Below are 26,808 nucleotides of genomic sequence, written 5' to 3'. Positions count from 1 at the left end.
CTGGAAAAAGCCACCTTGAAGCAGGCCTTCATGACCTCACAAAGCTGGCACACTCACCCCCAGAGTCCCAGAAACTTTGAGTCAGTCCTGGCTGGGTCTCCTAGCAACTGGATGCAGTGGCCATGGCACTCTTAACACCCCAGGGAGTAAAAAAAGTCTTCCAATTTGAGGTGAAGAGAAAACATGGCTTTTAAAAGGAATTTGTTCTGATTGGTATAATAGTGAGGTGTGTGTGAGAAGTGGCCCCTCGATGGTGCTTCCTCCAGAAAGACACCTTGGACATGACTCCTTCCCCAGCACACCTCCTGTGAGGCCCACAATGGGTGTGTGCCAGCTGGAATGCCAGGCCAAAGGTTTATCAGCATTTGGAGCTCGGAGGTTGTTTTCCCAGCCTACAGAAACAGAGCCTGGCACAGAGGCTTTGTGCCTGCCTCCATTCTAAGGAGGGCCAGGGAGGTCCCTGGGGCTGGTCACCATGGGGTGCCACCCCTCACCAAGGAGCCTCAAGGCCCTGTGAGCCCTTTGGGGTTGTATGCCAGTGTATATGGTTGTGAGTGTGAGGTTGTGGGGAGTGGGGAGGGAGGTTGTTGCTTTAAAGCAGGGAGGGGGCAGATTTTGTTGTTTTCTAAGAGCCAGTTCTGAGCTGAAAGGCATGAACAAAGGAGGTGTCTGTGGAGTAATCAAGACCCAACAACAGGGCCTAGAGCTTGGGAAAGCTCCTTCCAGAACAGGGCTGTCCTCAGAGGAGTGTCAGGGCACTGCTATAGAGCTCAGGCAAGAGGACCCCATGTAACTATGTGCACGGATCCGCTTCTGGCCTGCAGCCATGAGTTGATGGGAGGGTGGGCAACAGGCGAGGCTTTCCTGGTGGGGTCTCCCTCCCCACACTGGGACCTTGTTTTCACCAGTTGATCCAGATCTCTCAACCAGTTGTCCCATCAGACACCAACCTGGAGATCCGTGAGCACTGCAGGGAAGGGCTGCTTGGGTCAGATGGTGAGAGAGGAGTCTTTGCAGTATGAGGACTGGGCCCTGGACCTCCCCCAGGAAGCAGTTCTGCCATCAATTCCCCTACAGGAGTTCCCCCAGCCAAAGCCTCCTCTTACCCCAGAGAAGCAACACTCCCATTTTTGGTGGGTATCCACTTCTGCCCACCTTATATTAGCCCCTCCTTAAAAGGCACTTGCTTCTCCTACATCTGTTGACGACCTATAAGAACCTTTCTGGAAGGACCAAACTCTCAAGTGAATTGGGTTCTTATATATAGGATTCTGATCAAGTGTACCCCCCTGGTCTGCTAAGGTGCCTGAATTTTCAACAAGTAAGACATATTTCTTCTCCGAGAGCATAGCCTCACCAAGCGTCTTTGTAGTCATTTATGCTTTAGTATGAATTTCATTATCAGCTTAATAACTTGGGCAATTAGTTAAGAATAGATTCAGAGGGAAGTCAAAATTTTTTTAGGGAAGAGGAAGGAGGGACCATAGTCCGGACTTGAAGCCTGCTGGAGTCATATAAACCTGAAGCTCCAGTGGCTAGCATGAGAACTCTCAGAAGTGGTGCTAGAAAGAAGAGTACATTCCCAGAAAGGGAAGGCATAATTCTGCCCAAGCATACCCATGGTCCTGGTCACTCTTCAGGACGATGGGAAGCTCTGTGAAGACCCCAGTGGTTTGCCCAGTGAGGATGGCATCTTGATTCCTCAATCTCATTCTCCATCCCTCATATCATGCCCTGCAGAAACCAAAAGGTAGGGAGCACCTACGGAGACTGTTGAACTGGGAGGAGTTTGATGAAGTGAGAGACTCCCGCCGAAGCATTCTGCTGGATACCCTCTATGAAAGCATCATTTTTGCCGTGGGCAAAGGCTTCCCGTGGGTGGAAGTGGCCGAGGTGGTCAAGTTCACAGAAGAGCTGCTCAAGGAAACCAAAGGTATGGGGCATCTGCGGCAGGAACCAGCGAGGCTTGCTGGGGAATGGGGGGTATAGGATCCTCCCTGCAGTCTGCAGCCTCAGGAGTCCTCTGAGGAGCTAGAAGCCCCTTTCTTTCTTTCTCTGACATTTATCATCCTCACATGCTCATAAACAGGTTTCTGTCTAGGTTTCTGAGAAGTGAAGCAAACTGAATGTCCTTGCTGAGGCTTTATATTCATCTCACTGGCTGAAAATTTTCCACTACTCCAAGCTGTTCACACAGCAGCCTGGGTGTTTGTCTCTTGGTCAGTCATTTACACTTTAGTATGACTTTCACTATCAGATCAATAACTCTGGAGCAGCTGCCTGAAAGTAGGGTCAGAGTGGAGTCAGATTTTATTTTAGTGAAAATAATTTTTTTGTTTAGTTTTGTTTTTACTCGGCATAAACATGTCACTCCTTTGTTTAAATCCCTTCGTTGACTCCCCATTGCATTCCTGAAAGACTGAAAATTGTTCCACGTATCAGGTTTTTTTTTTTATAAATTTATTTTTTATTGGTGTTCAATTTGCCAACATAGAGAATAACACCCAGTGCTCATCCCGTCAAGTGCCCCCCTCAGTGCCCGCCACCCAGTCACCCCCACCCGCCGCCCTCCTCCCCTTCTACCACCCCTAGTTCATTTCCCAGAGTTAGGAGTCTTCCATGTTCTGTCTCCCTTTCTGATATTTCCTACCCATTTCTTCTCCCTTCCCCTCTATTCCCTTTCACTCTTATTTATATTCCCCAAATGAACGAGACCATATAATGTCCTTCTCCGATTGACTTACTTCACTCAGCATAATACCCTCCAGGTCCATCCACATCGAAGCAAATGGTGGGTATTTGTCATTTCTAATGGCTGAGGAATATTCCATTGTATACATAAACCACCACGTATCAGGTTTTGATCTGCTGAATATCTTGGAGGAATCCTTTACAGGCATCAGGTTGCTGGCAGGGGAAGGAAAGGCAGTCAAGTGAGTTTATAGAGGGAGCATCTCTCCCACCCCTGCCCTGGCTTCATAAGAGGAAGAGCATCTCTCCCTGTGATTCCATGGCACAAGAGAATGTAACCACACCCATCCACCCCTTGGGCTGTGAGCTGCAGATTCATTCGTTAAACAAAAATATGGAACAGCCCCTCTTTGGCTACCATTATAGTAATATTCAGCCAAGGATCATCAATAAGTGCTAAAACCAGTAGGTGAATGCTTGATGAGAAACTGGGTATTTGCATACTCCCTTCCCGCAACATTCTTACTGATCATGAAGGAGAAAAGAATACTTCTGTGTGAGGGAGCCTGGCAGACAGCTCCTCCATCCAATGACCCAAGTCAACGTCATCAGTAAAAGTACATATGGAGAATCACGTTCCACCTGGTAGAGCGCAAAAGGAGAACACAGCATCCTTCAGTGATGGTTCTAGCAAAAACTCAGAACCTGACCTAATCACAAGAAAGTATTAAATTAATGGCACTGAACAAAGTCCCTCAAAATCATTAAGGACCTGAGAGCCAAGGTAAGACAGAGGAGTTGTTTTAAACTGAAAGACACTGAGAAGATGTGGCCACAAACATGACACATGGCCTCAGTTTGGGTCTTTTTTGCTATGAAGGGTGTATATAAGGGACAACTGGGAAGACTTGAATGAGGTCTAGAGATTAAGCAGTAGTGGTGTGTCAGGGGTGAGCTCCCAGTTCTGATGACTGTGGTTATGAATGCCCTCTGTTAGGTAACATATCTGAAGGCAAGCTGAGATGATGGGGCATCTTGTGGGCTGTTTATTCGTTAAGTAGTTTGGGAAAAATTTCTTTGCACTGTTTTTCCAGTTTTATTGAGATATAATTGACATATAACATTGTGTAAGTTTAAGGTATGCAACATAATAATGTGATATATGTACATACTGCAAAATGATTACCAAGCTAAGTTTAGTTAACATCCATCACCTCACATAGTTACAATTTTTTTCTTGTGGTGAGAACTTTTAAGATCTACTCTTTTACCAACTTTCAAATATACAACACAGTTGTCACCGTGCTGTACATTAACACCAGGACTTGTTTATCTCGTAACTGGAAGTGTGTACTATTTGAACACCTTCATCCATTTTGCCTACCCACCTCTGGCAACTACCAGTCTGTTGCATTTCCATGAGTTCAGTTTTTTTTTTTTAATTCCACATGTGAGATCATACAGTATATGGCTTGATGCCCTTATGGCTTATCCATGCTGTTGCAAAAAGTAGAGTTTCCTTTTTTATGTATGAGTAATATTTTTATGGCTAAAAAATATAGTTCTTTTATCCATTCATCCTTCTATGGACCATAGGTTGTTTACCTGTCTTGGCTGGACTGCTGTGAATAATGCTGGAGTGAACAAGTGGGTACAGATACCTCTTCAAGACAGCGATTTCATTTCCTTTGCATATATGCTTAGAAGTGGAATTTCTGGATCGTATGATAGTTCTATTTTTAATTTTTTGAGGAGCCTCCAGACTGTCCTCCACAGTGGCTGCACCAGTTTGCATTCCCACAGACATCACATGAAGGTTCCCTTTTCTCCACATCCTCGCCAAGTTTATTTCTTGTCTTTTTGATACCAGCCATTCTAACAGGTGTGAGGTGGTATCTCATTGTGGTTTTGATTTACATTCCCCTGGTGATGAGTTATATGGAGGCTATTTTCATGGACTTGTTGGGCATCTGAATGTCTTCTCTAGGAAATTGTCTATTTAGGTCCATTGCCCATCTTGATTAGATTATTTGGGGTTTTGCTATTGAGTTGTATGAGTTCTTTATATTAACACCTTATCAGAATATGTGCTCTACAAATATTTTCTCCTATTTTGTAAGATGCCTTTTCATTTTCTTGATAATTTCTTTCACTGTGCAGAAGCTTTTTATTCTGATGTATTCCCACTTGGACTTTTTGCTTTTGTTGCTTGTACTTTAGGTGCTATATCCAAAAAATCATGGTCATGACCAATATCAAGGAGGTTTCCTATTGTTCTCTTGTATGAGTTTAATGGTTTCATTAGCTATTTTTTTAGTAGAGTATTTCTTTGCATAGATTTGGGCTCACACAAAATGGAGCAGAAGATACAGATTTCCCACAGAAACCCTGCCCCACATGCACAACCTCCTCCACTACCAACATACCCCACCAGAGGAGGACATTTGTCACAATTGATTAATTTAAATTGATACATCATTATCACTCAAAGTTCATAGTTTATATTAGGGTTCATTGTGCATTCTACAGATTTCAATAAATGTATAATGTCATGTATCCACCATTAAAGTATCACAAAGAGTAGTTTCACTGCCCTAGAAATACTCTGAGATCCATCTATTCATTCCTCCTTCTCCACCAACCCCTCAACCACGACTTTTTACCATCTCCATACTTTTACCTTTTCCAGAATGTCATATAGTTGAAACCATACAGTCTTTTCATATTGGCTTCTTTCACTTAGTAACACACATTTAAATTTCCTTCATGTCTTTACATGGTTTGACAGTCCATTTCTTTTTAGCACTGAATAATATTGCATTGTCTGGATAAATCAGTTTATGTATCCATTCTCCTACTGAAGGGTATCTTGGTTGCTTGCTCATTTTGGCAATTAAAAGCTGCAATAAATATCTGTGTGTAGGTTTTTATGTGAACATAAGTTTTCAACTCCTTTGCATAAAAAACAAGTAATGAGATTGCTTGATCATAAGGTAAGAATATGTTTAGTGTTGTTGGAGACTGCCAAACTGTCTTCCAAAGTAGCTGTGTCATTCTCACCAGCAATGAATGAAAGTTCCTATTGCTCCCCTAACCAGCATTTGGTGTTGTCAGTGTTCTGGATTTTGGCCATTCTAATAGATATGTAGTGGTATCTTGCATTTTCCTGAAGATATATGATGTGGATCATCTTTTCATATGCTTATTTATATATATATATATATGAGAGAGAGAAAGAGAGAGGTCTTTGGTGAGGTGTCTGTTAGGATTTTTACCCATTTTTCAAGAAGGGTGTTTTATTTTTGTCGAATGTTAAGAGTTCTTGGACTCTGTTGGATAACAGTCCCTTATCAAGTGTGTCTTTGGCAAATATTTTCTCCCAGTCTGTGGCTTGTCTTCCCATTTTCCCAACGATGTCTTTTTCAGAACAGAAAATTTAAATTTTAAAGAAGTCCAAATTATCAGTTCTTCTTTCATGGGCCATGTCTTTCTATTGCGTCTAAAAACTCGTCACCAAACTGTGTGGAGGTTCCTCAAACAGTTAAAAATAGACCTGCCCTACGACCCAGCAATTGCACTGTTGGGGATTTACCCCAAAGATACAAATGCAATGAAACGCCGGGACACCTGCACCCCGATGTTTCTAGCAGCAATGGCCACGATAGCCAAACTGTGGAAGGAGCCTCGGTGTCCAACGAAAGATGAATGGATAAAGAAGATGTGGTTTATGTATACAATGGAATATTACTCAGCTATTAGAAATGACAAATACCCACCATTTGCTTCAACGTGGATGGAACTGGAGGGTATTATGTTGAGTGAAGTAAGTCAGTCGGAGAAGGACAAACATTATATGTTCTCATTCATTTGGGGAATATAAATAATAGTGAAAGGGAAGGGAGAAGAAATGTGTGGGAAATATCAGAAAGGGAGACAGAACGTAAAGACTGCTAACTCTGGGAAACGAACTAGGGGTGGTAGAAGGGGAGGAGGGCGGGGGGTGGGAGTGAATGGGTGACGGGCACTGGGTGTTATTCTGTATGTTAGTAAATTGAACACCAATAAAAAAAAATGAACATAAAAAAAAAAAAAAACTCGTCACCAAACCCAAGGTGATCCAGGTTTTTTTATATTCTGTCTTCTAGAAGTTTAATTATATTTTATTTTAGATTTAAATCTGTGATCCATTTCATTTAACTATTATGAAGGGTGTGAGGTCTGTATCTAGATCCCATTTTTTTGCATGTGGATGTCCAGCTGTTCCAAAACCATTTGTTGAAAAGAATATCTTGGCTCCATTGTATTGCTTTTGCTCCTCTGTCAAAGGCCAGTCACCCATATTAGTGTGGGTCTATTTCTGGGTTCTCTCTCTGTCTGCCCCATTTATTTGTCTATTCTTTTGCCAATACCACACACTGCCTTGATTATGTACTCTTTTTGAAACTTTTCTGTATTTCTTTATTTTGAAGTGTTTAAGTACATTTTTTTAAACATGTGACACATTTGGGGTCCTCCTCTGGAATTCTGACCAAGGTCTCCAACAGCTGCCAAGCAAATAGAATACACAGTGCCTTGTCCCTCATATATAATGTCCTCATTCCTTATGCACCCAGAGCTCAACAACCAATCCTATCAGGAGTACCTCAATGTCCCTCCCTAATCTCACAACTTTTCACTAGCAACTTGTCTACCACCATTTCTAACCCACCTCTTTCTGCTTTCAAATCTTGTACTTTTACATCCTTCCACTGAACTGCACAGTGATTTTCTTCAGACACAAATAAAATCCCCATCACTCTGCTTCAAGCCATTTAGTGGCTGGCACCGAATCTCACATTTTATGTACTCATGGATCAGCCTCTTTTTATTTCTTACGCTGCTCATGTGCCCTTCCTTCCACTTCTCTCCTCCAAACCAGTGATCCAACTCTGAAGTCTTGAGCCAGATATGGCATTGCTCCTGAGCTGGCTTCAGAGATACTTGGGAAACTTCATCCTAGCCTAGCCTCAGCCCCCTCCCCAAGCCAGCCCTCACCCCTGGGGCTTTCCTGGCATCCCTCTGGGTCCCGCTCCCTGCTGCTCACAGCAATGCACAGGTACCAGAGTTCAGCCCTATGGGCTGAGCTCTGCAGTGGCTCATGGCCAGAACAAACACTGACGAGCGGGAAAAAGAATGTCAGCCCCAAGCAGGTGGGAACTCGGGCTCTTTCAAGTTTCCATCAGAGCCTTCCACAGGCTGAGCCCGTGAAAAACAGTCAATGATGATGCAAACCCAACTTCAAACCCCAGAGATTAGATCATACTGGAGTTTTCAGCATTTCTGGTTATCACATAACTTGCCAACACAGCCAACCTATACTTTATGGACTTCTAAAACTTTGCAGTTGGAAGATGACCCAGATCTGAGTGATCTAGAAACTTAATTTCCTCTACTGCAGGGAGCTCCTTCAACCAGCCAACAAGGTTCTTCCAGCCTCCGCCGACACCCTCCAAGCAACAGGGTGCTCCTTCCTTCCAAGGCAATTCTTCCTTTGTACAACCATGCCTGTTATTTGGAAGTTCCTATTTATACCTAGCTGTAACTGCCTTCTGTACTTTTTACTAGAATGCTTAAAGTCTATCCTCTAGAACCAGAATGCAGGCCCCACAGATATTTCATGAGATTTATGTAATTTGACTATCATGACTTTGCATTTAGACTAGACATACCCAGTTACTTTTGTCATTCTCAGTATGGCATCATTTCCATAGACCCTCTTCCCCTACCTCCCCACCACTGCCCTCTTTCTTGTTGCCCTTCTCTGGGCATACTGTGTTTGTCAATAGCATTCTTAAAGTATGTCATCCAAATCAAAACATGAAACAGGCTGCAATTTGATCAGTGAAGTGATCAGGGATTTTATCACTTTCTCTGTCCTGTTGATGATGCTCCTATTTATATAGCCTATGGGTGCATATACTTTATCAACATCAAAGTCACATTGATTTATATTGAGCAGGCAATCTCACATGGGAATCATTTTTCCCATCCTACCCTTGTGCAATGCCAATTTTGAGCATACACACAAGACTTCACAATCATCCCCACTGATTCCATCTTGTCAGTGTTGGCCCAATCTTTCTTTCCTCCTGACATCTTTTAAATCTTGATCCTGGCTTCTCCAGCTTACAAATTCTTCCTCTTACCTTTAAATCATCTCAAAATTTAAGAAACATAGTCGGTACAAACACTGAGTAGGAACAAGCTCTTGGGTGGGCTCCTCATGTCTGAAATTTGACTCACTGAAGACAGATTTCAACAGGAGGCTCAACATTCAAAGGGAACGTTCCAATCCTAGTTCGGTCCCTTACTGGATGTATGGTTCTGGGCAAGTCACATCACCTCTGAGCCTCTGGTTACACATCTAGAAAATGGAAAAAGCAAGAGCACTCACTCACTCCATGGGATTGCTTTAAGGATTAAATGAGGTAACATATGTAAAGTACATAGCATGGTATTTGGTGCCTAATAAATACCCAGCGAGAGCTAGCTATTATTCTTAGGAGGGGACCTCACACACTTGAGACTTGAGAGTGATGTGATTCAGAGATGGCATGATCAGATGTGGCTGCATGCACTTTGAGGCAGTGCTCAGTAGGGATCAGCCTCCAAATGTACACAAGCAGCTTCAGTTCCCTCCAAGGGCAGCAGAGACCATCCGAGGCCTTTCTCTTCAGATGCCAGCACTAAGCCAGCTGACTCTGCAACACAGGGAGTGGGGCAGGACAATAAGCTGAGAGCAACGGGGCTGGCACTACAGCCAGAGGCAGGCCCAGGAGCTAAAGGAAATTGGCAGACTTGTCTGGGAAGTGGGGATGCTTCCACAAGTGGGGAGGCAGACAAGATTGTTCCTCGCTCCACCCCCAGGTAACTGACTTGTGAGAGCCGACTCTTGAGAGCAATACCAGGCTGGCTGTGGTTTGCAGAGAGTATACAATGGGGGTGCAGTGAGAGCGCCCATGCATATAGAGCCACACTAGAACCTGAGCAAGGTCCTGCTGACCTTGGGCCCCCCAGGGTGCTATTCGGGATGATGCCTGTTGCTCCTGAAGATGGTCAGGCTGGCCCAGATGGCATCTCCATGGCAGCCAAGCCCACGCTGCTTTCCAGAAATCTAGTACAGGGGCACTTGCAAGAGCATGACCAAGTTCATGAGTACCCTGAGATAGGGGATAGAATTTCAGCTGAAGCCTCCTTCTTCCCTAGGCTTTTCCTCCTCACTCTACAGTCAACCCCAGTGTCTGGCTAGACTGGTCCTCAACATTCCTGGAGCTCTGGTTCAAGTCCTGGTTCTGCCATTTCCTGCTGTATGACCTTGTGAGAGTCCCTTAACCTCTCTGTGCTTCAGATCACTCTTAGTACAAGACGAGGACAGGAATGGCACCAACTTCCTGAGATCGTTCAAGATAGATGAGTTCATTTATGTAAAGCACGTGGCACAGTGACTGGTACGTGGAAAGCCCTGTGGAGGTGCAGTTAGCTGGCCCAGTTCTTCAGGGGTTCCAGGCACTCCCATGGTCTCCACTGTCCATCCACAAATGTAGGTCTTACCTCTACAGTAGGAGGCAGCGCTTCAGCACTGTTCATTGAGGGTGCCTGGTTTGTTCCTCTTGGCTTTGTTCCCAAACCCCTGCCTTTGCTTACTTAGTTCTGTTTCCATTCTACCCAGTTCCTGACCCAACCTTGATCTTTTCTTTCTCTCCCACCTGGTATTGCCTGAGACACACTACCCAGGTCTAGACCACAGGCTCATATACCCTTTGCTCCTTCCTGTACCTACCAGCTCTGGGTTAAACTCCTCTCCTTACCTGGGGCCCAATCCTAGTGGGGGCTAACTGATCCAGTGTCCAGTGACAAAGGGGCACCTGACATCAGCTCCATCTGCTGGAGGGTGTTTCCAAATGTTCTTTCTGTTCATCCTGCCAACCACCTCTGAAATGTCCCCCCTGCACTGATCTCAGAGCCCAGGGTCTTCTCACACTCCCATACCCTATGCCATCCGCTCATCCTCTAGGTCCCCAGACTTTGCCACCCAGAGCCAATCTCAGAGCCTCCCACGTCAGGCCCAGGTTTGGCCCACTCTCTCCCAGCCATGGTGCAACTTCCCAAGGCCCTCTGTACTTCACAATTATCTCTTTAAAGACTCCATTTCCAAGTACAGTCCCATCCATTCACAACTGGATTTCTGGACCTGCATCCTCTCTGGGCACCCACATGCATGCAAGCACTCCCCCACCCACCCGCCGCTAGCAGTGGCTGTCTTGTTCATGTTTCTCAACCCCTGTGTCCATGTGAGTGCCCCCTTTCCTTCTCTATTCAGATCTAAACTCTTCCCCCAAAGTGCCATGGCTAGACAACAAGAAAATCTAGATCCTTAATTTCAATTTTTCTCCCACTATTTGTAACCCCCTGCCAAGCACAGCATGTAGCATACAGTAGGGCTGCATGAAGGAATGGATGGATGGATGAATTGATTCTTGGTGCTCCTGGAAATGATAGGTCCTATATACAGAGAGAAGATTAGGGTGACTTCGTTGAGTGTTACACATCCATGTGATGTTAGAGGCAGCATAGCAGAGCGATTAGCACCAAATTCTGCAGTCAGAAGATTTGGGTTCAAAACCTACCTCCTCTAATTACTGCGTGAGGTCAGAAATGTTACTGTACCTCTCTGCACCTTCATTTCCTCAGCTCTAAAATAGTGGGCATAATAGTTCCAATTCCTAGTGCAGCTGGGAGGATTAAATGAGACAGGGCCTGCAAAATGTACAGTGTGGTGACAGGCACATAGTAAATGTTTAACAAATGTTAGCTCCCCTGTACACATGGAAGTAAGGTGGGATGAACGGAAGGTGCTGGCAGTCCAGGACTATAAGCTGCTGTGTGCTGCCCTTCAGAGGGCTCGCCATCTGCACAATTTCTTGTCTTTCCCTCTTTGTAGGCAAGACTGCAGATGTATTCAAATCACAGGCCAGCAGAATGGAGGTCCAGACAACTTTGAGCCTGGCCCCTCATGGAGCCACCCCATGCCCATGACCTGCCCTGGGCATACATGTGAGGAAGTGCCATTGCCCAACAGCACAAGGGAGAAGGCAGGTATTCCTACCCTTGTTAGAGGATCTGGGCAGGAAGAGCTGGCAAGACAGCAGGTCAGGTCCCAAAAGAGTTGTAGCCCTTCCCATCTCACAGACCACCCTGCCCCTGCTCTGGGGTACACATCCCACCTATCACAGGTGGTGGGGTGCAGGATGCAGACAATGGGATCCCACTGGTTGGCCAGCTCACGTGCAAGCTTCTGTTTCAGGGCTAGTGTCCATAGGTGGACTGTTGGTCTTCTTAGAAGGGAGCTTCTCCAGGGATTTCTTGTTGCTGTTGTTGTTGTTGTTGTTGTTGTTGTTGTTGCTGTTAATCTGGGGCTAGGGATGGTTGAGTTCTGTTTGCATACTAGATAACAAAGCTGGCAGATGGTATTTAAGGAGGCTCATGTTTATATAACAGTGATTCAGAGCTTTGACAGGACAGCTGCCAGCCCAGCTTATCTCCTGGCCCAATCAGGCCTTTATACCAGGAGGGAAAGAGCTGCTCTTTATTCAAAAACATAAGCTGATTCTGTCCTGGCAAATGGTTCACCAGGATATTCTGGTCTCAACCCCAGGCCAGATGAGAGTCCTGTCGACCTCACCCCTTCTGCCAGTCTGCAGGAAGCCCGGGGCAGATCCCATCCTGCTATCTTCATAGAGCCTGGAGTGAAGTCACCAGACACAGCACAGAGAAACAATAAGCTGCCAGCTCTGTCCTGGTGGAAATTGCAGGAAGTGGGCAGATTTTGCACACCCTGTTGAGGGTCTGGGAGAGGAGAGGAGAGAGGTGTTAGGGCATATGGGAACCCTGAGGTCTCCAACTTCACATCTGGGAGTAGAAGAGATTTAGGGTACCCAGAAGGCCCTGTGCATCCTGTCTCTGACTGGCTCATTGCAGCAGGTGAGGGGTGGGAGGGGAACAGCCTCTCTTGCCTCAGGCTTTGTGTCTGATGCTTTCCCTAGACATGTGGGCTAGAAGAACATTTTTCCTTCTGGCTTGGCCACATATCCTGGGGCTGTGAGGAAGTGGGCCTTGATGGTCAGTTGGTGAAGGCATGATGTGCTAATCAGGTGAATGCCCAGTGGGTCATGGCACTGTATTTGTAGTTCCATCCATGGCCACTCCTGATTTGCCAGAAAATGTCATCTAGGCAGCCATGGGATAAAATGCAACCATGCTATCTGTCCCCCAGCAGCCTGGGGCTGCCAGGAGGCATTACTTCCCCCCAAGCTACCCTGTGCCAGTTTTTCCTGCCAGAACACTAATGGCCATGCCCAGGGTTTACTCCACCAGCCCCTGAGTACCCCACCCCACATCAGGGAGCCACCAGCAATTCAGGACCAGCCCAAGCCAAGAGAAAATGTACCATCACTATTCTTGGAAAGTAGCTTCTCCAGCAGCCTTCTCCAGGGAGGACTGAGTCCAATGCCTCTCCCACTAAACCCTGAGGAGGGAAATTTGACTACAACTTCTTTGTTGCTGGAGAGTGGAAGCTTCCACAAAGGCCATTGATTGAAATCTTGAGAGAGCACTTCTTGGGGCAAATGGGCAATTGCAATCTCAGAGATTCCTCTGTGAGTGTATCAGTCTGCTGAGGCCATCATAAAGTACCACAGACTGGGCAGTTTCAACAGCAGACATTTATTTTCTCCCAGTTCCAGAGACAAGAAATCCCAAGATGGAGGTATCAGCAGGGTTGGTTTCTTCTGATGCCTCTCTCCTTGGCTTGCAGACAGCCACCTTCTCCCTGTGCACCTCACACAGCCTTTCTTGCGTGTCTTTGTCCTAATTTCCTCTTTTTGTAAGGACACCAGTCATATTGGATTAGGCCCCCACATGACCTCATTTAACCTAAATTATCTCTTTAAAGACTCCATTTCCAAGTACAGTCCCATCCAGAAGAACAGGAGGTTAGATCTTCAACATATGAATTATGGGGGACACTATGTTAATTCAGCTTGTAACACTGAGTCACAGCTCTCCAGATGAGATTGTGCCAGTTAGTAGGCTAGAAACCAAGACTGTGCCATAGAAACCTTCCCCAACCTTCCCCAAAGAACACACATCCTGCAGAGGGAGGTTCAGTGAGGACTCTGTGATTCTGGTATTTTCGCACGTAGCATCTATAATCCTCACTGTGATCTTGCATCATAGTCATTATTTTAATGATGAAGGAATTGAGGTCCAAAGTTGAAGGAACTTGGCCCAGGTCACACCTCCAGTAGATGGAGTTTGGATTTGAACCCAGGTCTGTCTGACAGCAGGGCACATGCCCTGCCATGTGACCTTCCATCTTGACCAAAGGGATCTGTACACAGAGCACCTGAGAGTCTGAGAGGCATGAAGCCTGGGAAAGCACCCCACAGTGAGTGGAATGAGACTGCTGGCATGCAGGAAGAGCTGAGTCCCTGGAAGAACCAGGTGTGGAACACCTGGAGGCAGGGCTCCTAACTAGGTCACCTGGAGTTACAGCCTGTGCCTGGGATCCTGACCCCCAGCAGGATGGCTCCAATGTGGTGGGTGGCACAGACCTGACTGAGAAGAGGAGCTGTGTCCTTTGGCTAATGTGTTCTGGCCTAGATGTGCCACCTGTGTGTGGGCAGGTGGTACCACTGCCCTCAAACCTGACCTCTAGCCCTTTAGAGTGACCTCATGCTCTGCCTCTAACTTCCCCTGTCCTTCCCTGGGTCAGCTGGACATGCTGGTCAGTCTTGGAGTCCCCCAACATCAAAGAGGATAATACATGAGTATGAAATAGCTTATTTTTAGTCTAGGTACAGTCCCATGTCCCTAAGACCGTGGGATTACTTAGTCATTTGTAACTCAGGAATGAGGACAGGATGATGATGAAGATCCAAAGTCAAGACTCTCTTTGCTAAATTTGAGATGGCTGCAAAGCTGGCCACGAGGTGCCCACAGCATCCTTAGATGTGGCTATGGAAGATTGTCAGCCTGTTGGAAATCATCATAACTTCTTAGAATCAAAGAGGGACCCAAGAGATCACCTGATTCAAACCCCACTAAACCACCACACACATATTATTCGATAATCCTCTCACCAGCCAAATGCCTGCTCAAGACTAGACTGCTCCGCTAATAAATCTCTTGTTTCTAGAAAGTTCTTCCTGCTGCTGAACTGAAACGGGTCTCTTTGAGCCTTCTGCCTGAAGACTTCTGTTCTGTTCTCCAAAGCCTCCTCCATGAATCAGCTAATAGACCCCACTTACTCAGCTATTCTGCAAACATGGCCAAGGCATGCTAGGATGGAGAAGATGGGACATCCACTCAGCTGTCCCTATGCACTGAGCTATACTCACAGAACATCTCTCTAATGTTCACAGCAATTGCAGGTGGTTGGGTACTCTGTACCTATTTCACAATGATGCAGCTGAGGTTCAGAGAGGTTTGGTAACTTGCAAATTATCACACAGTAAATGTCATTAACCTTGAGATCTTCTGGTCCCAGAAGATCATCTGTTCTTCCTGCCAAAACACTTTAGCATCAGGCATGCAAACTTCTTAAGTTTGCATATAGTTTAACTATAAAGAACAAACTGGTGGTTACCATGAGGTGGTAGGTCAGGAGTTGGGTGAAATAGATGATAGGGATTAAGGAGGGCCCTTGTGATGAGAACTAGGTGTTGTATGGAAGTGTTGAATCACTATATTGTACACCTGAAATAATAGAACACTGTGTATTAACTAACTGGAATTAAAATAAAAACTTAAGCAAAATAAAAACACTTCCTTTTCAATGAAAAAAAAACTTCTCAAGGAATAGGGGTGAGAAACAATGGGGGGGTGCATGTGCTAAGCGGATGAGGGGAACATTTTGGGCAAAGAGAAGAGCTTCGGCGAAAGCCAATGACAATCTAAAATATGTGGCCCTGTCTTTGCCCTTTGAGTCCCAGGATAGTGAACACAGGAAATCTTTAAAAGACCAACAAAATCTTTATAATTCTGCTATTGGGGTAGGTTTTTTTCTTTAATGTGGTTACTGGTTTATCTTAAAATCAAAAACAAAACACCTAGTGGGCAGGAGACTAGTAGGGAATTTCCTCCAAAAACTAAACATAGCATTGCCATGTGACTTAGCAATGCCACTTCTGGGTATAAACCCCCCAAGAACTGAAAACAGGGATTTAAACAGATAAGTGTACATCCATGTTCATGGCGGCATTGTTCACAATAGCCAAAAGGCAGAAGCAGCCCATTCATATGGGTTAACAAGTCTGTCAGCAGATGAACAGATAAACAAAATGAGATGTATGCACAAAATGAAATATTACTCGGCCTGACAAAGAGGGGAAATTCTGGATGACTTTTGAGGACATTACACTAAGTGACATAAGCCAGCCACAAAAGGCCACCCTCCTCATGGCCCTCCTCCATTCCTACCTTAGATTCCACTTGCATGAGGTATCTAGAGCAGTCAGATTCACAGAGGCAGAAAAGGGCCTCAGTTTCCCATCTCTAGTGTGAGAGGATTAGACTAGTTCAATAGTTGCCGAAATATGCTTCTTGGTCTGAGAAACTAATTGCCTCAAATAAATTTGAGAAATATTGCATACGCTCAACCCTTTTTGGCCATTCGCCGAGCCCACTGGCATACTAAGGGCTCTGTTTAATTTCTTTTGATTCAATATATATTCAACGTCTCTGGCTACAGAACATTCATTTCTATGTGATACCAATTGCAGAACATCCTTTGGAAAACCATGACCAACTGGATTGGTGGCCCCTTCCAATGTCCACCTCCAAGAGTCTAGAGAGAGAACCCACAGCTACCTGGAAGTGGATGGTTGGGTCAGGTTGGGGTTTGAGTTCTGGCTTCCCCATACCACAACCTATGTGTCCTTAAGCAAATCCCTGGACTCCTTGAGCCTCAGTTTCTGTCATGGGTAAAATGCGTACACCTGCCTCACAGAGCTAGGAGGGGTTGGGTGGAGCCTGAGATGACCCAGGGCACGTGGGGCCCAGTGGGAGCATCCCAAACAAGAATCCTCTGCTGCCTGAAGGCAAGCACACCCTGGGTTCTGAGCTGTCCCTATCGTCAGCACCTTGGTGTATATGAGTTTGGCAGAACCTTCCCCTAAGCAGAAAGATGGGCAGGGGACAGCGTTCGGGATGCAGGATGGTGGTGAAGACATGGGTCCTATGCTTCTGTCTGCTTCCCACCAGCCCAGGCCAGCCCTGGCAGGTGCTAGGAAGTTAAGCCAGCCAGGCTGCAGCCTGACTTGGTTCCTCCCCTTCACGCCAAGGCAGGGGCAACCAAACTGGTTTGTCAGGGGGCCCTGGTGGCACCTGGATCCTCCCCCTCACTCCCACCCAGGAGGAGCAGCACCTCTTCACTGTTCCCAGCCCTTCCGGGACATGGCACATCTCCCCTGCTCTCACCCAGCCCCCGACCCCACATAGGAGGGGCAGCGGGAGGCAGGAAGCCAGAGTGCCTGGTCCAAGCCCAGTGCCTTTTTGCCCTGACTCTGGAGCATCTGGTGTTGTCACCCCACCCCCGCTCTCTCCCTCCCCGTGGCCCTCCTCCATTCCTGCGTTCCGTGCAGGTGCTGGGCTCCAGGGGTTTGGGGACCGTCTTCAGGAAGTTCCCAGCAGCCAATGCAAATGAAGGCCACTCCCTGTTATTGAAGAGCAACCTGCACGTACAGATCTGTCCCCCCGGCAGCCAGAGGCTTCTCTCTGAGACTTAATCCTTGGCTTTCTGAGTCATTGGAACCTTCTCAACCTGCAGCAAATACACAATGGTCTGAGTGCCAAGAAAGTGTGTCTCACGAGCCAGCTTGGGATGATCTTTGCTGAAAACCAGAGCTGGTCAAAAGAGTCTTGGGCCTGGAAGTTAGAATCCAACCCAGGCACTCCTTCTCCGGTGACCCTGGATGAAGTCCATCCTTGGGCTTTATGACCCTGAGGCTAAGGCCACAGCTCATGCCCATAACAGAGCACCTGTCGGGATGACAGGCAGCTGGGAGCACTTGCCAACATTTGCTGAGGTCGCTCAGCATGACTGGGCCCTCAGACTTCTTGATTTAAACCTGGGCTCTGTGCATGCCACCAGGAGCCGAACCTAGAAGACCAAGGGCCGGCCTTGACAAACCAGGCAGTTGTGGCTGCCCACATCTGGAGGATGCAGGTGATCCCAGCCCTGTGCTATGCCAGGCCAGGCTGGAGGAAGGACAGGGCACTTGCCACTATGTTCATTCAGCTCCACGGGGCCCAGAGAAGATGAAATGATTCGCCTCACGAGTTTCACACACAATCGCCCCTACACCAACCTACGGTCCAGCTTTGATTACCAGAAATCAATGACCTCACCCTGGTCCCCCAGACTCTGAGATTCCTTTACTGATCATCCTTGCCATCCTCCACACACCACCACCATTTCTCTGAAATGCCCATCTGACCCCTCCCTTCTCGGCTTAGGAACTCTGAGTGACTCTGCAGCTCTCGGTCAGAGTTCTGTATTTCCTTCCAGAAATGTGATGATTCTTTCTATGCACACACTCCCCATGGGGGGGAAAAAGTCATGTGAAATTCTGGATGTAATTTCAGGTGTCGATCAGTCCCAAGGCCCATCCTTGGATTTCCTTGGGGTCCGTGAATTCTGTTTAAAGAGCCCAACTTGTGTTTTGAAGTCTAGCTCTTTCACATGACATATACAAGCTTCCCCTTTGCAAACTGAAGACACCAAGCCCTTTTGTTCCCTCAGGTGAGTCCCCCAGACTCCAGCTTTTCCTCCCAGAAACTCTGAGCCATGTGGATTATGTACATGGCCACACTGTACCCCACTTCCAGCCTATATCCCTGCAGTCCCTTCTCTGGGAGTGCCCTTTTCCACCATCTCCTGCCAATCTCTGTTCTTCCACTCTGGGCTCCAATGCTCTCTTTGTAGGAAGCCCTCCATGGCTCCCGGCTCCCCAGCATCCTGATCCAGTCCTGATCCCCACGCAAGCCCCTACCTTCCATCCCTCTGCCCTCCCCACCCCCACCATGCACACACACACACACACACACGCGCGCGCGCGCGCACACGCTCTCTCTCTCTCAGTAATAATCTTTAAATCTTTTTTTGATATTTTTTTTATTTATTTAGGAGAGACACAGAGAAAGAGGCAGAGACACAGGCAGAGAGAGAAGCAGGCTCCATCCAGGAAACCTGATGTGGGTCTCGATCCCGGGTCTCCAGGATCATGCCCTGGGCCGAAGGCAGGTGCTAAACCGCTGAGCCACCTGGGCTGCCCTTTAAAAATTTTTAAATAAAAAGCTATCAGCATCCAACTTAATGTTACACCTGTAATTCTAAATAATTTTAATGTATTTTATTTATTATGTAAATTGTAATTGTCAAATTACATAATCAAAGAAGCAATTTATATAGGTACATAATGATAATAGCAATGCAATTAAAACTTTATTTATTTATTTATTTATTTATTTATTTATTTATTGTATATTTTTTATTGGAGTTCGATTTGCCAACATATAGCATAACACCCAATGCTCATCCCGTCAAGTGTCCCCCTCAGTGCCCGTCACCCAGTCACCCCATCCCCCCGCCCACCTCCCCTTCCACTACCCCTTATTCGTTTCCCAGAGTTAGGAGTCTCTCATGTTTTGTCTCCCTCACTGATTTTTCCCAGAGGGGGAATGCAATTAAATCTTAAAATGTCATTCAAAATTGCCATTTCTTTAACGAAAAAAATTTACAAAATTAATTTTTTTTAATTGTTTTCAGTAAACTTAACTTTCGACTTTTACTTCTTACGGTAAATAACAAAATTATGGGCAGGAGGGGGTGGGAGGGGGTGGTTTGGGAGGTGTCTGTGAGAAGGTGGCACCCCCTGGGAGTAAGAGTATGTCCATGGCCAGCAAGGGGGCATCCTAGACCAAGTCCTGGCACAAGGGTATGCAGGGTATGGTGGAAAAATAGGGGAATGCCAGCATGCCAGGCAGGAGCAGAGGGAGGGGGGAAAGGCAGGTTTTACACAGAGGAAGACCATGATCTGACTCATGTTGTGAAAGGGTCATTGTTTTAACACCACTCAGGCCGAAGACCAAATTCCTCCCATAGGGGCTTAGGAGGCCCAGCACCACCAGGCCACTGCCCACCTCCCAACCTCATCTAGAACTCAATCTCATCTCTCACCAGCTGACTTCTAGCTTGCCAACCCCTCACCTCCAGCCTTTTGGTTCCTCAAATGCGCCATGCTTTCTCCATCCACAGGGCCTTTGCACATGATGTTGCCCTTGCCTGCTTTACTCGTTCCTTCTTCTCTTTGCCCGGTGACTCCTCTGACATCTCATCTCTTTCATCATCTCCTCAGACAGTTGCTCCCTGGCTTCCGTGACAAAATCACTTGTTCCTATTCTGTGCCCACCCAGCCTGTATAGCCCTGAGCAGAGTTATGCTCTGTGTGTTTTCTCCTTAGCCCTTCATGGCCTCCCTGGAACCTGAAAGAGCTCTTGACACCTGAAAGGCCCCTAACACCTGTTGGATGGTTAAATGAATAGTTCCATCATGCACTTAACATCAGAATGTGTCCATTTACTCACTAGCTACCCATTGGCCCTACTGAGCACAAAGCCTTGTGCTGAGGACTGAGCATTTGTGTAATTGTCACCTCTTCTACAAACTGGATGCTCTCTGAGGGCAGTGGTCATGTCAGAGATGAGTGTCCTACCTGTATCATGTTCTATTAGTGGCCCCACCACTCTTCGAGTGTCATACTGTAAGCACCTGGGAGTCATGTAGGTTGCTACCACACTCCACATCTGACAATCAGTCCTGCCACTCAAACCTGCTCCTGCCCACACCTGTTGACCTAGCATTCTCAGGCCACAGCAACTCCCATCTGCACAGGGTCACGCCATGCACCAGCACCACGTGACCATCAGTGGGATCAAGTTCAAGGCAAGCATAGCCATGTGTACAACCTGTCTACAACACAGTGCAGACCCTGCACTGCTTACAGTGCAGACTCCTGGCTTCTGAATACAGCATTCAAGGCCCTCCCATCTGTCTTCCACCTACTTCTCCACTCAACACTTGCCATATTCTGCCTCCATCTTTGAGTGCCAACAACAACAAACCCAGTCTTGTTCTCCACCCATGCCATGCAGCTTCTTGCCCCAGTGCTCTCACTCAGGCTATACCCAAGAAGCGCCTCCCTCTTTACTGGCTCAGTCCCATTAAACCTCTCAGATGTAGCTCATGCATTATCTTCTCAGGGGGATTCCCTATCCTCAACTGTACATTCCTCTTCACCTGATTCTGTTTCTTTTTACACATGTACTGTAACATTTACTTGTGTGTCTCTCCTGTGAACACCTTGAAGGCCAGGGATCTATTTATCGTAGTATTGCCAGATCTAGCATAGTGCCTAGTAATTAATTAATAGGCACTCAGTAACAGTTGACAAATTAATCTTGGATGAATGGGTGGATGAGTGTTTGGATGGATAGGTGGACAGGTGGGTGGATGGGTGGATGGGTGGATGGGTGGGTGGATGAATAGATAGAGAGATGGATGGAAGGAAATATAAATGTGGCCAGGAGAGACTTTTCTCACAGGGCAAGAACAAACTCTTCTTTCCCTACAGCATTTATTTTTTTTAATTCATCCTATAGTATTTATTTATTACCACCTTGTAGCAGGGTTTGTGCAAGGCACTTGGACATATCATCCCATTCGATCCTATAACAATCCTAGCAACTAAATATAATTATTCCCCATTTTACATCTGTGGGAATGAAGGTCGAAGTGTCATAGCTAGAAAGGGTAGGAGCTGTCCCAAGCCTCCAAACCCTCCCTCTACACCACTCTGAAACAGAAGCATTCTCTTGGGGCTCTGAGCCATCTGATTGGCCTTAAAAAAAAAGGAAAACATAGCCCACTAACCTTCAGTTCTGCACAGTGGAGAAGCACCTCTTCAAGGAGGAGCTGAAGTCTAAATCCAAGTGACACTTTCCAACATATTATAACGAGGCTCAAAGTGAAGTAGCGCTCCATCTACTACTACTTTTCTAAGATAGTGATGCCCTGTCATCTCAGTACTCTGGGGAGATTTAAGGTAAATATTCCCACACAGAGCCAAGAGTGAGGAGCCAAAATGAACATAGAATGGGAATGGGAGGGTGGAAGAGTTTACAAACAACTACGTGGGCAAGACTGATACTATCCTTCCTTATGGAGCATGGAGCCCTCTGGCTGGGAAGGTGGGAGACTCTACCAGGGTCCCATGGGGGGATCATACAAGAGAGACAAGGAAGGGGACCTAGATACAGCTCAGGCCTCCACTCCAGGAGGAAAGCCAGGCTTCCTGCATCCAGTGCTTGGTCTCTATCTTAAATAGATAAAACTGTGTAATCCCCAAAACATGTGACTTGGTGGTCATCTGGCCCAAGTTCTCATTCCACAGATGTAGATACTAAGTCAGGGAGCAAGAGACACTTGATTGAGTTTACAGTGCACTTCAGGGATGGTGTCTGTGTGAGGACCCAGGTCTCCTTACACCAGGGCATGTTCTTTCTTTGTCCTTCGTCTAACTTCTCTCTTTGCCTGATGTCTATCCACTAAGGCACACACATCATTTAGCCATCACCCTTTATTGAACCACCCCCTTTGGTAAAACTCAATCATATGCTGTGAAGAGTCCTGCCTCCTTGACCACAGCACAACCCCAAGCTTTTGTTGGAGTTGTGGGTAAAAGGAGTGAATGAAAGAGGATGGGAGAAGACAGTTTGCATGGTAGAAATAATATATGCCTAGCTCTATGACACACATCTCCAGGATAATGGTTTCCTGAACATCTGTTTCTCTAAGTTATCTCATGCTCCACACTTACTAGAATCCCTTTTTTACATCTTCATCTCCTTTCCAAAGGGTTTGAAATGAAAACAATATAAATTACAGCTGAGGTAAACCTTTAAGATGAGAGTTAAGTCAAAATATAGGTAAGGAGTGGGATAATCCTATAAAAAATGAGATAAATGTAAGTTACTACATAAAATTGGTGCTGAGCTTCCTAGAAGCCAAGGCAAAAGCGGAACATGATGCACTCCATAGCTTTTAAGAACTACTAAATGGTAATATAGAATAGCTGGTAGGATGTGGGCTCTGGTGTCATAGGGCCTGGGATCAGCACCTGTATTGATTAGCTATTGATGCAGCTTTACCTCAGTTCACACTCAATGTCTGGCCCCTCTGTGCCCACAGGCTGCTCCATCACTGAGGCTGTGACAATTCTGGGGAATAAACTCCGAGATTACCAGGGGCAGTTCAACACCACCCACCTGCTGGCCCTCTGTGACTACTTCCACAACACCTTCATCCGCCACTACAAACTCTACCAGTATGTCCTGGGCCAGGAGCAGGAAGTCAACCTGACCGTCACACACCTGGAAGTGTGTGCGCCACCCCAGCCCCTCCCTCTGGCCGAGGGCATGGACAGAGATATCTGGCAGCTAGAGCAGCAGGTGGCAGAGCTCAGTACGGCAGAGGTGCAGAAACGCACCAATATGCTGCTCCTGAAGGAGGCACTGCACATGGAACAGGATCACAAGCTACAGAGAAAGTTCTCAGAGGTGCCCGGGCAGCCCAGCCGGGTTCTGAAGAGAGAGGTAAGGCTGTGCCTGTGAGAGGTGAGAGGATGCTCACCTGCCACATATAAATGCCCATCCCTACCAAGAAAACATCAAGGCTGGGAAGGACTCCATTTTCTGCATACGTGGGATGGAGGAGAAGGGGACAGTCAACTGAGCAGGGGCCACAGGGTTTGCGCGCATGTTTCACAAAACATTTCTGAGAGGTATAATTCATGTCCCCATTTCAGTAATGAGACTAGTGAGGCTCAGAGAATTTCATTAACTCACCCAAGGTCACCAAGCTATCAAGTGGTAGAGTTTACATTTGAACTGAAGCCTAGCTGGCCCCAAAGTCCAAGTTCTTTCCACTGCAACATTCATCAGTGACCGATTCCACAAAAAGAAGACTCTAGGCTCTGAACCACAGATTCTCTCAGGGCCCTTCATCCATCAAGGCCTGGGGGTGGGGGAAGATGATGAAGGAAGGTGCAGACAATGGGGATAGCCCAAGGTGGATGATATCATGAGGTAGGCAAAGGAGTGGGGCTGGTGAGTCAGAAACAACCTAGGAAAGTCTAGCATGGATCTAAGAAATCGGGCTGCCCCCTTGACTAGTCTTAAGACCACTGAGGCTCCAGGATCCAGAGTCTCAATGACCAGCTCTTTGCTAAATGGTAATTAGCATGTCCCCAGGGCAGCCAAACTCTTAAGGGCCTGATAGAGTCCAAATTCATTTTTTAAACTAGACTCAGGCACTTGTATCACCACTGCCACACCATCTGTGAACACAAGAGACAAGTGTGTGCATATGTGTATACACAACTGTGTGCATCTGTTGGGGGGTTTGGGGATGGAGTGGAGGTAGAGACACAGGGCCTATATGTTCCAAAATGTTTCTAAATTGTCAGCCAAGGAGTGAGTGGCCCTATTCCTTTAAATATATAAAAAATATGGAGAATAAATCTAAAGAGAAATTAAAACCACAAAACAAATTATATTCTCCTAAGGTTAAGTCAAGTCTCCCAGAGAAATAGCACATTGGCCGCCCTGAAATCTTAGTGCATTAAGATGTCTAGCAAGGAAGGACCCAAAAGAACTCAAGCAACAGCCTCTCTCCACCCTGAGAAGCCTTACTCTAGAATGTGTGAATGGGCCACAGATGTGAGGGGCTGCCTTCCCTCCCCCTCCTCTTCTCTGCACAGCTGTCCTTCCCTGCCCCTCCCAGCTCACCTGCCAGCCCCCCATTACTTTGCTGCTGGTCCCTGCCTGGTGAAGCTCATGGACTAGAGTCTCCTCCACTGTGTGCCCCTGGTCATGTGCCTGAACTAGAGACACTGAAAACCATAGGATCAATACGATGCATCTTCTTGGAGTACAATACTCCCCAAGGACTTAGGGGGGAAGGCCTGAAGGGGGAAGGAAAGAAAGTCAATGGAACCTAAAATAAGAACTGTGGGAGAGGACTATGGGGTATGGGGGTGTGACTGTAGGTAAAGGATCAGAGCCATGGCCAACCCAGAGCAGATCCGGAGTGAGACGAGAGACTTCACTCTCTTCCCAGCTACTGCTTCCCATTGGCTGAACTCAACCTAAAGCCAGAAGTCAAGGTAGCCAGTTGAGGCAGCCCTTATCAGTCATCCCCTCAAAGCACAGAGTAGGGTGGAGAAAGGTAGCCAAGAGAGCTGGTGGGAGAAATGGAAGATTCTAGAACACAGAAAAAGATGCTGATATGTTCAGAACTGGATCCCAGGGAGGGACCCTATCTGCAGATGGCCTCAGCTTTCCCCAGAGCCCTAATCACCAGCCATGCTCTGTTTCTTCCAGGAGTTGGAAAATCTCATCAGTGAGGCCATTCACGTTCAGATAGAATGCCTGAAGGAGCTGCTGCAGTATGAGATACAGATAACTTTTGATATTTTGGATCTGAAACTACAGAAGAAGACTCTGAACCTCAAGGCTCCTATCCCTTCCCCACTCTCGATCACTGGCCAGCCAGGCCAAGATGAATCCCTTAAGCTCCACAAAGCAAATAAAGGAAAGAAAGCAAAAGCAAAGAAGTAGAGGACCCCTGGTGCCCACTGACAGAAAACTCTGATTGAGGACAAGCCGTTGGCAATCATGAAAGTATTATGTGATGCAGTCAGCACCTAGTAGATCAGAGATGTCTAGTGATTAAAAGAAACAAATCAGTCTTCAGATTTCTTCTCTTTCTGGAAACCGTCTTCCACCCCATAAAAATCCAACCCAAATGGATTTTCCCTGCATGGTGGAAGAAAGTTGCCTTTTTCTGTTCAGCACAGAATTTGTGCTCCATGGGTAGGCAAACATCTCTTGTTGACTAAGCCTGAGTTTAGGTGCCAAAGATAGAACTACCACCAGCGGGTTTAAGTGGATAAGAGTAATGGTGACACCAGGCACCAGGAAGGACTTCCAGCTAACACAGTGGTTCTCTGGCTAGTGTGGGAACAGGTCCTGAAATTCTGTTTCCAATCTGCAATTTGTACAGCAGGACTGATGGCCTGTAGCCTGCTATGCACGTGCTGTTTTCCCCGCTAGAAGACCCAGAGCCACCTACAGCCTCTCTGGAAAAACCCTTCTTTTTGTGAGAACCTAGATCACTTAGACTGAGGCAGGGGACCCAGTGCTGCCCTAGAAGCTAGAGACCTGGCTTTAAACCTAGATCTACCTCTAGTCTGCTTTGTGATCTTGCCCACATCTCTTCTGTCTCTGGGTCCCAGCTCTCTCTGTCAGTGGGGGCATTGCTGGCTAGTGTCAGGTCTCTCTCCCACACTAACCTGGGAGGGTCCCCTCCACCCTGGGAGAGAGATGAAGCATGCTTGGCTATTCCCATTTTTCAAGGGGTTCAAGGAGGTCAAGTACCCACCTGAAAGTCACACAAGAGGCAGGGAGAGAATTGGAACTAGAACTCAGGTGTCTGGACTCTTCTATCTGTGCCCTTTTCCCTATAGCATCATACCTCATGGTGACAAGGACACAAATCCTGTTGTAGTTGGCTTATCACAGCCATGTACCTGACAGGAGACTGTGGCCCCTAGGATCAGGGAGGAAAGGACATTATCACTTACTGCCTCTTCCCAGGCCAGAGATCTGCTCTGCCCATCTCTGCCATCTTCCCCGTGTTCTTGTTGGTGAGGGATGGGCCACCGTGCAGTGTACCATCTCATACCCATCACCTCACCATCGCCACATTTGCCTTCTGGGTCTTGTAACCAAAGTGTGTCTGGCTCCATATGTTTCCAGGCGAAGTCAGCCTACTTTTGGAAACCAAGCTGGATTCAGGTAGAGAGAGGGACCCCCAAGGAGGCATGTCACCCGCCCGCAGCCCTCTGGGAGAAGTCCAGGAGACAGGAAGCCCCTAGCTGGGAAGGGGCCTCATCGCGA

At 46.8% G+C, this 26,808-nt stretch overlaps 1 protein-coding gene across 3 annotated transcripts; it reads left to right on the top strand.

The window, feature by feature from the left end:
• The first annotated feature begins 29 nt into the window (after positions 1-29).
• Positions 30-25,602, top strand: C25H8orf74 (chromosome 25 C8orf74 homolog). Of its 3 annotated transcripts, none has more exons than XM_025462923.1 (4): positions 30-170; positions 1,741-1,933; positions 23,039-23,442; positions 25,231-25,602. In XM_025462923.1, the coding sequence occupies exons 1-4, from the start codon at positions 123-125 to the stop codon at positions 25,465-25,467; spliced, it is 882 nt and encodes a 293-aa protein (XP_025318708.1). In that variant the 5' UTR covers positions 30-122; the 3' UTR covers positions 25,468-25,602. The 3 variants fall into 3 exon arrangements, with proteins under 3 accessions (XP_025318708.1, XP_025318709.1, XP_025318710.1); XM_025462924.3 differs by lacking the exon at positions 30-170 and adding an exon at positions 425-550; XM_025462925.2 differs by lacking the exon at positions 30-170 and adding an exon at positions 752-996.
• The last annotated feature ends 1,206 nt before the right edge of the window (positions 25,603-26,808 follow it).

The sequence above is a fragment of the Canis lupus genome, chromosome 25 (genome assembly GCF_003254725.2).
Source record: "Canis lupus dingo isolate Sandy chromosome 25, ASM325472v2, whole genome shotgun sequence".
Lineage (NCBI taxonomy): Eukaryota > Metazoa > Chordata > Mammalia > Carnivora > Canidae > Canis > Canis lupus.
This window is presented reverse-complemented; position numbering and strand designations above follow the sequence as displayed.

Coding starts and splice junctions, on each gene's coding strand:
- C25H8orf74 (XM_025462923.1), top strand. CDS start 123: ATGGCACTCTTAACACCCCAGGGAGTAAAAAAAGTCTTCCAATTTGAG. Junction 171..1,740: donor AAAAAGTCTTCCAATTTGAG/GTGAAGAGAAAA, acceptor CATGCCCTGCAG/AAACCAAAAGGTAGGGAGCA. Junction 23,443..25,230: donor GCCGGGTTCTGAAGAGAGAG/GTAAGGCTGTGC, acceptor TGTTTCTTCCAG/GAGTTGGAAAATCTCATCAG.